At 37.7% G+C, this 15,074-nt stretch overlaps 1 protein-coding gene across 13 annotated transcripts in view; it reads left to right on the top strand.

Moving 5' to 3' along the window:
• The window catches only part of LOC121728927 (GTPase-activating protein skywalker), a 111,458-nt gene that overhangs the window by 62,729 nt on the left and 33,655 nt on the right, over positions 1-15,074 (top strand). For all 13 annotated transcript variants that reach the window (XM_042117305.1, XM_042117333.1, XM_042117350.1 and 10 more), the window contains exon 4: positions 4,565-4,769. In XM_042117305.1, the coding sequence (XP_041973239.1) occupies positions 4,565-4,769 (205 nt within the window). The remainder of the gene's footprint in view (positions 1-4,564; positions 4,770-15,074) is intronic.

The raw sequence follows: 15,074 nt of genomic DNA, 5'->3' as shown, positions 1-15,074 counted from the left end.
TAGGATTTGACGACGCGGTGCAGGAAATATTCTATTTTACTTGAATACACATACGTTAGTTTCTGATTTAAATTGCTGGGGCTGCAATTCCTTTGCAGAGAACACACAAGAACTGTAGGTGGTAGGATTTTTAATTACAGCATTCGTAAACAGGTGTCCGATCAGAAATCCTTGCCCCCAGCCCAATAAATTACCGGCTTAATTTTATTATCCAGCTCTCATCATATTTGGCGTGCCGAAGGAGTTTTAGATGGAGCACGCAATTGAGCGGCGGCCTCGGTGTAAGTGGATAATCACGTCGACGGCCGATTTAAATGTGTTGACGATACCAATTCGCGAACCGACTGCGAAATGCGAATGCTACTATATTGGGAACGGAGCTACAATAACTGCCTTAGACATAGGTTACACGGTCAGTCTGGCATCAGTTCAGTCCATCAGTTTGATCCAAACTGCCGGCAGAATGATCGTGTAACCGTTAATTTTTTTTAAATATGAAATAAGGGGGCAAACGAGCAAACAGGTCACCTGATGGAAAGCTACTTCCATCGCTCATGGACACTCGCAGCATCAGATGACCTGCAGGTGCCGGCCTTTAAAGAGGGAATAGGGGAGGGTAGGGAGGGTTGGGAAGGGAAAAGGGTAGGGGATGGGGCCTCCGGTAAACTCACTCACTCGGCGAAACACAGCGCAAGCGCTGTTTCACACCGGTTTTCTGTGAGCTCGTGGTATTTCTCCCGTCGAGCCGGCCCATTCGTGCTGAAGCATGGCTCTTCCACGTAATTTTTTTTTTATTGTGTACTTTCTGGTCATCATTCTGGCGTCAGTCTCGGACTGATGGACTGAACATACTGACCATGTACTCTAAAGTTTATTTGTCAACAGCGATCTTATAAGAAATATTAAAAGAAAGGGTAGAAACTGTGAAGACGATTGTGAAACGAGTGTTCCATCCCCAAAGTTGTAAATGTCAAAAAGAGAGAAGGATTATAAAGAGCAGCTTTTATTGATATTGCCGTGAAGCTTTAATAGAAGATACCCTTACTTTTATAGCCTTCGTAGCAGTCTGGTAGTTGCTACGTTTAGACCTATAATTAGTAATTACGCTAGGCCTAACTAACTTGGTGTCAATGTATCAATCAGTATTCAAAGCTTCCATAAGGCTCCGCTGCACTCATATAAGGAGTTCGTTCACAAAACCAATTAATCTACTACAAGTAGATATTTTAATGATCCAGTATACTAGACACTTGACATACTTTGCACATTTTTTAAAGAAATTTATGGGTTTTTTAACGAAGGTTTTTGCCGTTACTGAAATAATAAAACAACTTTTTGTTGAGCTGATAATGGCCGTTAATTAATTTAATCGATGTAGCATTGACTTATTATTGTTAATATTTTATAGGATTGTCATATTTATTTAATTATCAATTTAATAGCTGTCCCGGTGAACTTCGTGTCACTTTAAAACCTTGCCTGGACTGCTACGAATATTTTAAGACTGAAATTAGCCCAATCCGTTCAGCCGTTTTCGAGTTTTAGCGTTACTAACACAATTGAAAATCCATTTTATATATATAGATATATAGGTGTTGTAGGTACAGTAGTGTTTTTTCTTACGCTGGTTCTTTTTGTCGGGTCCCTGGGCAGTGGGCACTAAGCAGGCATCATGTAGATTAGTCTAAAAGTGTTCGTTTCTAACCAAACTGAACAAAAAACATATATTTTCATCTATGTTTTTTGTTCAGTACTATAATGCATTTAGTACAGTCTTAAACGACAAAATTCAATGCCCGCCTGATTAAAAAACTTTGACCCTTCTAATCACCTACATTAGCCGAAATTGTCCTTTGACATTGGCTCAAACTTCGTTATGATCTCTGTATAGACCTGGATCCCAGAAGGATAAGACATAACTTACTCTCTGATGGATGAAACCATAGGTTATTAGTAGTGCCTCGTGTACTTAGAATACCTGCGAATTTGTGTAGCTCTAAGTATGACACCTGGTTAGGTATCAGGAACCAAAGTGGACTAAAAATGAGTCTTACTTTACTTATTTTTAAATGGCTAATATTTATATATAATTTGTAGATTATTGTTCTGAACTAGTATCATGTAGTGTAAGACACTTTTCAATGACCAAAACTATTGTAAGACTTTTTAAAAGTAATTTTGTTGCTATTTTTTTTTTCAAAGACATTATTTTTATTTTATAAATTAATATAACATCTTAGAAAACAAAACGATATTGCAAGAATTTATTTTCTACTAGCTGTTGCCCGCGACTTTGTCCGTGTCAGCATACTGCATAGTATAATAACAAAGATGGACAATTTTCCCCTAATTCCTTACCCAAAAAGTAAAAACGGGACCCGATAACAAAGATATTTCAGCCTGTCCGTCTATCTGTCTGTCCATATCCAGACTGTACCTCCCCTTTCTAACGTGTAGTGAATATTATTAAAGTATGGATACAATTGAGTATTTTTGGTCATGTACCTAGTCAAGTGCCTACCTAGTACCTAGTTGCCTAGTAAGTACAAAATATTAAATACACTAAACTGTGCAGTGTACACACTGTCTAACATAAGTCGCGGACACGACCTTGAGCGTTCGGAACTTCCGAACAGAATCTGACTTGATGTTTTTGCATCCGCGAACGTCCGGCTGACGGATGCGGCTTAACAATGTTGTTAAGCCGCATCCGTTAGCCGCGAATCGCGACTCATGGATGCGTCCGATAATTTGTTTCTAGCTTAAGGCGACACCATGATAATTTGGATGTAGGTTGTAGCGATATCAATTTTTCTCAGCAATTACTAAAGCTAAGAAATTAAAGTTCATTGTCAGTATTCATCATGTCTTTGTCTTTGAATTACCCATAGCATAACACGATTGGTCAACTTTTATAACACAGAATAATCAATCAAAAAGACCTCTGTAAAAAAAAGGGATTCCTATTTTGCCAACAGAGGAGAGTGATTAAAGCTTCCAAAATTTTTACATATTATATTGGTTCAAGCATACACTTTAATTTTCCCATAGCTTACATGAAATGTATTAATTATAGTTTTTAAATTACGCGACAAAAAACATTTTGTCACTTACGCACTTTCCATTTTTTGCTGTTCCATTGCTTGTTTACTATGAGAGACCGGCCCAGCCGCAATACAAAACAAGCAATCTAAAACGTATGCAACACGGTTTTTTACTTTAACGCGGTGTTACCTTAGCGGATGACGACAAAGATGATGACTGAAACAGGCAGAGTCGTGATTGGGTCGTGATTGGATGAACGATGAAAATTATAATGATTTTGTTGATGATTACGATGAATAATTAACAGACATTTACTTGCAGTTAATTATTATAATTATAGTAAAATATTATATAACCTAAGGTTTCATCCATATTGTGATAGTAAGTTGTCTTATCGCTCTGGGATCTGGGTCTAACAGGTAGGCACTTGATATATATGACCAAAAAATACTCAATTGTATCCATACTTTAATAATATTTACTACACGTTAGAAAGGGGAGGTACAGTCTGGATATGGACAGACAGACAGACAGACGGACAGGCTGAAATATCTTTGTTATCGGGTCCCGTCTTTACCCTTTGGGTAAGGAAACAGGGGAAAATTGTCCATCTTTGTTATTATACTATGCAGTATGCTGACACGAACAAAGACGCGGGCAACAGCTAGTAGAAAATAAATTCTTGCAATATCGTATTGTTTTCTAAGGTGTTATATTAATTTATAAAATAAAAATAAAGCCTTTGAAAAAAAAAATAGCAACAAAGTTACTTTTAAAACGTCTTACAATAGTTTTAGTCGTTGAAAAGTGTCTTACAGAGCATGATACTAGTTCAGAACAATAATCTACAAATTATATATAAATATTAGCCATTTGAAAATAAGTAAAGTAAGACTCATTTTTAGTCCACTTTGGTTCCTGGTACCTGACCAGGTGTCACACTTAGAGCTACACAAATTCGCAGGTATTCTAAGTACACGAGGCATTACTAATAAACTATGGTTTCATCCATCAGAGAGTAAGTTATGTCTTATCCTTCTGGGATCCAGGTCTAGTACACAATAAATCATAAATTACCAGCAGGGAGGTTGTCTCTGGACCTAATTTCCTCCACGTCACTTAAACGCCGTGACAGGGATATTTGTTCGTGACAGCATTGTTAGGCACTGGCGGCCCAATTCTCGTACATCCAATTTTCGTCCGCTTGTGAACTTATCGTTTTCGCTTATGAAGTCCAAGTCAAAGACATGGTTATGTTATTCATTGGGACATCTTATGTGTATCATTTATAGACTTTCAAAATTTTTCTTTTTACACACCGTCACAGCCTGCCTGTTCTGTAAGCTTTAATTTGACTGCAAACGCTGCCGGCGTGTGTAGATTTCAAAGACCTGTTTACTGTTTATCTCAATATTACGAGCTATTTAGGGTGTACCAAAATGAAAAGAGCTATATTTTGTGATGTGATAAGTGCTTGTAAATAGTTATGACGTAACCTAACCAATCTCGTCTTTTGCAGGTATTCGGCACGGTGGAGCTACCGGACAAGCCGATAATGCTGCCGCCGTTCGTCGAAGCGACCCACTGCCTGGGCTACCACCTGACCCGCAAGGGGCGCGCCGTCGCCGACCGCGTGGTCTCCGTGCTGGGCTACGCGTGCCCCGACATCACGTACAGCCCCAGCCTGTACCCCATCACGGCGGCGCTGCTGCACTTCATGCCGGGTAAGTCTGCAAACCAGCAATACTAGGGGTCATCCAGTAAGGGCTCCCACACATAACTGCGAATTCGCATCGCATCGCAAATATTTGCGACAAAATTCATAATGAAAATGACATTGCGACCCGATGCGATGCTAATTCGCAGTTTTGTGCTGGAGCCCTTTGTCAGGAAACTAGTCCTTATAGTAGAGAGGGGATATATCTACGTGGCTCCCCCTGACAATTTGCACTGGACATTGATGGGATTTTAAAAAGTTTGGGGACTAAAAAAGTCGAAATGTACATAGCATTGTGCTGATGAACACGATTGAGACAAACTGATGTCAGAGACTTACGGAACGAACGACAGAATTCTCGAACAGTAAACACGTCCAAGGATAGAGCCGCTGGCTTCATAAGAAATATGACAAATACCAGGCTAGTACTATAGGATGCGTTTGAATCTACACGAAGGTCACCACTTATAATTGCAACAACTTTCAGATACTCTAAAGGCAAACTTTGAGGGGATACATAATAAGTATACTATTTATTGAATGAAATTAAATAATACTATATCACTCTCAATAATAAATACCTCTGTCGACCTCACAACTTTATTGCTGCACTTAATAATAAAGTTTATTATAATAAAGACATTAATTTTACGACTGTCGTGCGGCTGATAGACGTGTGCTGAAAACCGCTACTAAATCCTTGAAATACTCATTAAAATTGGTAGTAAAAAGTGAAATATGTCGTCACAGTCATTCAGAAATTCCGCTCCGGGGGAAATTGTAAATATTTGAGTGCTGAAAAAGAAGAAATTTACTGTTCATGAAACACTGTACGCACAGTAGAAAATCCCGCAGACATTTTTCTGCAGTGAAAAGTAGCTTGGTGCCTTCCCTGTGATCTTCTCTACATCTGTGTCAAACATCAAATCACATCAATAGTTTTTTTTAAGTTTTGAAGCTTATTTAATACAAACATACAAAGCATTAAACATTTATTAATACAATATGTTTCGCTGTGTGATATATTTAGTATATCTAAGGGGGTTTATGAAATGAAAACGACATACTCGTCGTTAGTATTGTGATCGTTAATAATAATATGTTCGTATAAGTATTTGAAAATGTAGTAAAGTTGCCTCACAAGCTTCTCACAAGTATGTAACATTACAGTATTACAATTTACAACTCTCTCTAGTAAGAAGTTTTAATGAGTTACGTTTTCGTTAGCGCCAAGTCGAGAAAATTTGAATAAGAATCTTGTTTTTCAAGATGTTGCAGTAGTATGTGTGTATTTAGGGCATTGCTCAGTAGGCTTTTATTTACATACAACTTGAAAGTGTTTTGTGCTACTTAAACAACAGACTATCTAAACTATATTTTTGACTATATGGCAAGGACGGCGGTGTTTAGCACATGTGTTCTGGATTTCAGCCGATTATGCCATATTTTTTTGGAAGAGGCCTCCAGAAAAACAACTAATTGATATAACACAGAGCAGGCAGTAGAACGCGCGTAGACTGTTTACATAATATACATCGGAAACGGCAGGTAAAAACCGGTTATATAAACATCCTTCCAATTTAGAAGTGCAGAGGCGTCACAAAATTTACAGCGGCTCCCGTCTTAATTCAGTAATGAGTGCGGGGGGGCGATAATTGAAGTCGGCAATAGGCAAATTGCTGTGCCAGTCAATCCGCATAGACTCTCCGACAGTGTACTACCGAATTTCAACCCTATTTAAACGGGATAGACGCTAGTTTACCCTGACTGTCTCATCCGGTTAGTCCTAAATCTACCAAGACGCCAATTTGGACTCTCGACGTCCGTGTCAAGGTTTAGTGTTGAATGATGCACCGCTGATGTGATCTCACGGTTAATGGTCCATGTCTGCTACTGATTTGCATTGCTACCGAATATACTGCCACAAGTTACACCTCACGTTGAGTGTGTGTGTACGAGTTGAACAAAGGAGAATTGCCTGCATCCTGCTATATTTAAATGTAGTTTTATTCAATTGAAAATCTAGATAGCAAGAATGCAAGATCTACTATGAAAACTTGAATATGCAGATGAATGGAGAGATTTTTTTTATCTGCATTAATGACTATCTGTTTCCTGCTCAAGCCAGTTATTCCAAAAAAGGTTTGTTAAAGAAAAAGTAGAGCCTTAAATGTGATTTCGAGTTCATTCGAGCTAGGCTATTCGATCTGCAGTCTAAATTAAGAATTTAATAAAGCGAGCCTTAATTACATTTCACAAACGCTAGCAATTTCCTTCCCAAATGATGTTGACCGCGACGAAAATCCTGTGGGAATTATAAATGTTGTCGTTATAAAAAATGTTCTATACCTTTCCCTAGGCCTTCTTCTATCTTTTATCTTAAAATACTTGATAACACCCGCAACTGCTTTGCGGCAAAATTCGTACATTTATCCGGGATAAAAATTATCATATTATGTCCTTAATCCTGGGACTCAAAGTATCTCCACACCAAATTTCAGCAATTCGGTTCAGCATTTCGGGCGTGAAGGGCTAACAGACAGACAGACACATTTTTCGCGTTTATAATATTAGTAAGGATGAAAACCTTAAGCCTGCCTAATCCAAACAAACATTTCAATCTTTCATTTTTATATTCGTGTCACTTAAACAATTTAACTCAGATTCGGTACGTCAGGTTATCAAACGATGATAACATTTAACACTAATTCGCGAGGTACAATGAACCAATGTCGTGAGTCACCGGTTTTTTATCGTCGATAGCTGTTTGACTCCAGTTCCAACTCGATAGAGGTACAAGTTCAAACTTTATCTCCAGTAAAAAAAACTGATTATGAGTATTACATTGATGACCTTATTTAAGGCATCCATTACACGGTCATACAAGCGACAGTCAGTTCCCTCAATCTGAATTATTTTTGATTGACGGTGACTGATGGACTGACGAATGGTATTAGACGGTCACTCAATTATTCTCTTCAGTTTTATGTCAGTGAAAGCCAAAAATTTCAAAGGTGTACGTTTCTATTTTTTTTCCTATTTTGTCAGATGTGACAACACTTAAGGTGCTCAAAATTCGTGACTGATGGTTGCATGAAGCAAAAATCAAGATATCCAGATTTTCGTCAATCAACTTCATGCAACCGTCTGTCACGCTCTTACACGGTAGGCTATCCATCAGTTACAGCCATGACTGTGTTAAAACTACAGCAAAACCTACCGTGTAATGGATGCCTAAGGTGTGTAACAATTTTGATATAATGTGATTGTCTATGGTTTTAATATGGTTGTACTGTACTTACATGGATCATGCACTAACTTCAGAGCTACTAATTCCGAAGAATTTATATCATTACTTTTGACTTCTATGTTTCTATGAGGATTGAGGAATGTCGTCATTTTATATTATGTATATTTGGCCATACAATAATTTGAAAATTATTGTATGGCCAAATATACTATAATAATATAATATTATTTTAGCGCATGCTCACAGTGAAATCTATATAACAAATTATCACAAACCAACCCTTAAATGAGGCATGGGAGCGATAAAATTATCCCAGTGGTCTAAATTGTTTTCCTTTCATTTTGATATAGACCTTGGGGATTTAAATCATGCGCCCGGCTTCATTTTGATCCCGTTTGATTTTGATTCCTTTTGATCCCGTCAATGAATTTTCAATTCTCTCACAAACGACTTCCTTTCATGTCTTAATATAAGGTCGAGCCGATAAAAACATCTCAATTACATATTAGATCGGAGTGTTCTGAGGCGTGACGCTTCCTGTTCGGTTTTTGCACCTAACTCGACGCAGACACGTGAACTGAAAAACGCGACAGTTTGTGGCTTTATCAGGGCCCTATATGAGAGGGGGTGAGCCGGGAATTATTTGCCCAGATCGCCGAAAATGAGGGGCAACAAAACTGACCCAAATCTTCCAACCTAGCCATAGCCATGAATAGTGGAAATATTTAACGTACTTTCAAGTAATTTTAGGTTTTCTGTGTATAAAGGGTGGCGAAAATAATCTTTGCCCGGAGCGGCTAAATAGCTAGATCGGGCCTTGGGCTTTATTCACCCCTGACGCGAAAAGAGGGTTACAAGTTTATGGTACCTTGTAGGTGCAATTAACTCTTTACGGATGGCCTTTAAACTAAACCTTAAAAAATTCAGACGTTTTCAGACGTTATATGTATCTGGCCGCTTCCGAAGAACGGCAAGATACTTCGAAAGCGCGTTGCAGGATTGTGGTGTTATAGTTAACACCGTCTTGTGGGTACCGCCACAAAATGATATCTATGTTTGTTACTTTGTCTACTCCAGAGTAGAAATAAACCCATTTTGGTTTTATGTGAATTTAGACTGGAACAGCTGACAGTCGTGGTCGCCACTTCTGTGAATAACATGAGATTTGAGAGGTCACGGAGTAAAGGGAATAAAATATTCACAAAGACATCACCTAGATTATGAGAGGTCATGTCCTATGACTACTAGGTACAGTTTTATCCATATTATTATAGCTCAAAAGAATACTTTTTACATTCAAATCGAGAAAGTATATTTCTACAGTCATTACGGTTTTCTTGTTACATTTATAAAAAAAAAAAAACTATTGTAGAGTTCAAACAATGGGCGCAATTATAAAAAATCGATTACTGTACAAACTGCACCGCATTTTGTACAGCTGACACGCCAACTAACAATTTCTGTACTCTATTTTGAAATCATAACAAAAAGTATTTTTTTAAATTTAATTAAAGTCTTAATATCGTGAGGTAGATGTAATATGAACTAAAACATAATTTTAGAATTACTAGAGATCGAACAATGATCGAAATTCGACCTTACTTGCAACGACATTAGGACTACTACCTATATTTTGTAAAAAATATTGACTTCATCATAGTTTTTTTTCAATTTTTGTCTCTGGGACTCAGCTGATCTCAGACTGGCCGTTTAAGCATTGTCTAATAGTATCTAAAATTAAATAAAAAAAACAATAATCCATTTTCAATTTGTCAACTTGTTGTGAACAGACTTCAACCATAAATAATTCGTATATAATTCGTATGTATAGGCTTGTCACTCAAAAATCTGTCATTTTTCCTAGTAGTAGTGTCGTAGTTTGTGTTACGTTTTATTTGTTAAAAAATATATATGATAAAAGCAAAATTTTAAAATAATATTAGCTCGATGCAATCCTTAAGCATATAAACTATAACTGTGCGAAATTTCATGCACCTACGTTTCCGCATTTTTCGTGAAAAGGGTTACAAAGTTTTTCTCTCACGTATTAATATATAGAATAAAGTAATAAATCTAAAATTATGTCAGAATGAAGAAAAATGTTGTAGGTCTAACCTAAAACAAAATAAGGCTTTAATTTTGTTTCTAATTTATTTTTTGCTTTTAGCTGTAAGTACTTTTAATTATAACACGAGAAAATTAAAATTAGTTTTCCCTTTATAACAAAGGCGTTTGTAGTAAATAAATAAGGTTTAAATATGAATTATGGTCTTAAAATGATTGCCTTCATGAAACTCCGTCTCAAAGCCATTCCTTTGTTCTCAGTATTAACCCATCATGTCAAAATGTAATTAAAACAATAACGGGTCTTTAAAATATGAAATTGAATAATTTGCAAGGGTTTTAACGAATTGGAATTTCCCTCTGTACACGAATATGGGTCAAGTCCCCTGGCTCTTGGCCTATTTAGTCCGAGAGCTCGTGATAGCTCAGACGGAATATTTTAAACGGCAAAGCGCCTATTGTCAGTGAAGAGTGATGTAACTGCAACATTGTAGAGAAGGATAGATTGTAGAGTAAGGACAGGTAGAGAAAAAACCCAGTAGGCTCTAACTAGAAGGTTATTAAGAGCAATACAGTCGCAGTGTCAGGATTCAGAAATCTGGTTTGGCTTCAATATACTTTCATAAATATATTATGTGCCTGGTTTATATCCCCGTAGATGGAAAAGCAAATAACAATGATTTTCATTTTTCATCAAGTTGAGTGATTAGGCATTTATTACCATCTGCGGTACGCCCAAAAATGTCGCATAATATTTTGCTCTGACAAACTTTTTCATGTTTCTTTCCCCTCTGAAATTATGTACGTTATGATATTTAGCTTTGCTTTCATTAATATTCTATTTGCCACTAGGTGCCGCTATGTAGCCTTAGGTAGCGAACTCACGGCGCGGTTTTTTCCCGCGCCCGCCGCGGTTGCGGCCCCGCAGCCTTCGTATGTAAAAAACGAAAGCAAAACTCACGGCGCGTTTTTCGCCCGCGGCGGGCGCGGTTGTTTGCGGCCCCCGCTGCACCGGCGGGCGGCGGGAGCCCGCAGCCTCGGCGGTTTGCGCCCGCGTGCTCTGCGATAGTTTAGCGGGCGATCGCAATAGTCGTATAGTTCAGCTAACTAAAGCTGGCACGATCAACATACATAATCGTACGCATACGATAATTTTGTGCCTAAGTACCATGTATGATACCATATTATTATCGTACGCAAATTATACGATAACTTATATCATATTTTTAAACATACTGTAAAGTGAAATTGCATAAGTGTGAGTACCTACTGTGAACGTGCCAGCTTTAGTTAACTGACCTTTAGTAGGCGATCGTAAGAAACCGCCCGTCTTGCGATTATCGCCCGCCGAGTCTGCGGGCGCTGACCGCGCCCGCGGCGGCTGCAGGCCCGCACAAATCAGCGTTCACGTGAGTTCTGAAATAAAACCGCTCATTTGCGCGGGCCCGCAACCGCGGCGGGCGCGGGAAAAAACCGCTCCGTGAGTTCGCTACCTTAGGGTTTATCGTGTCAAGCTGCTGTCATGTCACGATAGTATGCCTATTTGACACGATATACCCTAAGGCAAATAGAATATCAACTACCACCAATAATTATTAATTTGTATTTCAAGCCATATACAAAGCAATAAGAGTAAGAAAGTCAGTGGCCATTTAGGGCAGGCTCACACTCGCGGTGTGCGGCGCGCGGCGTGCCACCTGGCACAGCTGTTTACCGCATATAAATGCGAAGGTCGTTAGCATTGTCCATTGTATAATCGATTTGTTTTTTGTTCTCTGTAATGTGATAGTTGGAGCGGATTATAAATTAATCATCATCCTTTCATTACATTCTGTTTTAGCTTAATATCTTTCGATAATTCAGTAAGTACAAAATATGATAATCTCATCGAGGTTTATAGAACGAATAAGCCTGCCACAGACGTTCTTATTTTGCGATAGTCAAATTTGAAAATCAAATAGATATATACGTGGAAGAGCCATGCTTTGGCACGAATGGGCCGGCTCGACCGGAGAAATACCACGTTCTCACAGTTTCGCCGAGTGAGTGAGTTTACCGGAGGCCCAATCGCCTACCCTATTCCCTTCCCTACCCTCTCCTATTCCCTTCCCTTCCCATCCCTACCCTCCCCTATTACCCTATTTCCTCTTAAAAGGCCGGCAACGCACCTGCAGCTCTTCTGATGCTGCGAGTGTCCGTGGGCGACGGAAGTTGCTTTCCATCAGGTGACCCGTTTGCTCGTTTGCCCCCTTATCTCATAAAAAAAAAGAAGGCTGCAAGGTTTCCATGTGAGATATTGATAGTCCCCACACGATCTTTATCTTAGGATCGATTAAGCATGTTTGCGGGCTTTTGTGTTTTGTAAGGAAATCTAGCTATTGAACATGAATTTGATTGTCAAAATTAGAACGTGTCCAGGCTGAGCTGAACTCACCTTCTAGACTAGCACGAGTCGGCGCATGAGTACCGAAAACTATTCCACCTCAATTTTTTATGCGATCCTCTTCAACACTTACAACAGTTAGGCACTTGAAATTTTCATAAAATTTTTAATTATATTTGTACTTTAATAATTAATAATAAAATTAAAATAAAGTAATTGTTTAAGGGGGGCTCCCATACAAAAACACAATTTTTTGTCTACTTTTGCTAAGATAAAAAAAAGATATAAACAATAAAATTTTTTGAAATCTCTATTAATAATATTATTAACTATTGTATACAGAATTTTAAAATATATATTACTTTGACATATATTTTTTTTTAAATATATTTTTCATCGGTCGAAAGTACTCAAATTTGAGGTTTTTCGAACCTTTAAAAATTCATATCTTTAAAAATATTAACTTTATCGTAAAAAGTCATAGGACCTTTTTATTGGTATTTTAATAAAGAATATAAAAAAATGTACGGTTTAAAAATAACAATTCCTTGCAATTGTTTAAACAATGTTTGTTTAAACAATATGGCACCGGGTTGCGCCCTGGCAACATGCATTTATATCATCAGGAGGGCAATTTGAAGAGGATCGCATAAAAAAATTGAGGTGGAATAGTTTTCGGTACTCATGCGCCGACTCGTCCTAGTCTATTCCCAAAAACTTAATTAATTTTTGATGTTTGTTGTTTTAAGCGAATCACGTGATGCCTAGTCAAACAATATCACATTAAACTAGCGAAGATAAAGATTTGTCGTAAACTTAACTGCCGCTACTTAAATTTTTAACGCTCCTCCGTTGTAACGCGACCGCGTCGTTATATTTTTATGGCGGTGATCCTGCCAAAACTGAAATTGGCCGTCGTTATGAGTCAGGTGCTACCGTAAACAATAGCCAGGTGTGATTGCTTTTCATTGATTTATCAATACGTTAATACTTCAAAGTGTACTAACGAATACATCTTAATGGGCACAGAAATAGAGAAGCAAAGCAATATTAATAGTACGGGAGCCCTAGGGTTCCGTTTTAGGGTTCAGTAGTCAAAAAAGTAACATTGTCCTACAAATAAAACGCAGTCCATATTTTAGGACCCATCAATTCAAAGTATGAAATCCTTTCTATCTCTGTTAGTGTTTTACTTATTTACTTTGTTGTATTAGGTTTCACTCCAATTTGGTACCATGTTCACAAAAGTGGTGACCTGATGATGGGATCCATGAGTAATTGAGGGAACTCCTTAAATTTCTTTCGAGATTTTTCGCAAATAAAAATGTTGTTCGTCTAATCAAAATGAAGCTACTCACAAAAAATTAGCTTGGTAGTAATAAAAAAAAATGTACTAGGGCTCCCGTACTATAAAGAGTAATCTCTTGGAAACTTTTTTATTTAGCAAAGTGTATGGTTACCGATGGCAAAGTTTTTCCAGCACTAAATTCGGTAACGCCAAACAATTACGGAGCTGGGGCAGTTTAGATGGAGACACTTTGTTGTTTGTTATCCCATAAATTCGATAACCCTAAACAACTTCAAATGTGGGGCAGATAATATGGAGACATTGTGTACCCCTATATGTCTCGTCTTAACATAGATATATGGGCGAGCCTTTACCACTATGTACACATATTAATTAATAGCTCAGCGCGATGATTGATATAGTAATATGTTGTCCAAGTCGCATGACATAGTGCAGTGCCGCGCCCTGGACATTCGTCACCGTATTGATTGTCTTGGTGTACATGCTTGTTAGCTTCATATCTTAAGTAGCCTTGAGTGTTGTGAGCTAAAGTTCAGGTATATGATGTTTAAAATGAATGAGCTGCTTTCGGAGTTTAGGTGTCCACTGTAGGGTTAAAGAGATTAATTAGATTGAATGCAAAAAAAGGTTTTACTATAGTTAACGATTAAGGTAGGACTGTCTCCATCTGAAAAACAGCCCGGTATTTCAGAATCGATATTTCAGATCGTTTCCGCTGAATAATTTTACAACAATGCAGTAGATAAGGTATCAATGCAGTCTCGATGTATTTAAATTATGCAATGGTACCCTCATATAATGTAAAACCAACGTTTATGATAATTATCATTATTATTATATTATTATCAAGACAATTCTTTTAAAATTATAATAGTCCGGTTAACAAATGACTCAAAGAGGGTATAGAGTGCGTGAGCGGGAACCTAAGCGATTTCTGTTGGAACTTATTCAGGGTGATTAGGGACAAAACGTACTAAAAGTCCTGACGTCTAGGTGAGCCGGAGGGAGGGGGGGACAAAGGTCTAAATTTTTGTTTTTCGTCAATAACTAAAAAACTATACGTTGTAGCAAAAAATATTCTATGATGACCTTAAAGCTTATTAAATTAGATTCTATACAGTTTTTCCAAATTCTCATTTGTTTTCGAACTACAAGCTCAGGAAAAGTGAAAAATAAAAAAAACTTTATTTTAAATATGTAGGTATTCCTTTCTAATTCTGTTTGCAGCGACAAAATATTGTTCTTAGTAAAGCCTCAGATGCTTGTAAGTCGTCTATTGTTCTTGGCGTCAAGTCAAGATATTACC

This window comes from Aricia agestis, chromosome 1, assembly GCF_905147365.1.
Source record: "Aricia agestis chromosome 1, ilAriAges1.1, whole genome shotgun sequence".
Lineage (NCBI taxonomy): Eukaryota > Metazoa > Arthropoda > Insecta > Lepidoptera > Lycaenidae > Aricia > Aricia agestis.
Note: the sequence above shows the minus strand (reverse complement) of the source record. Positions and strands in the feature narration are given on the sequence as shown.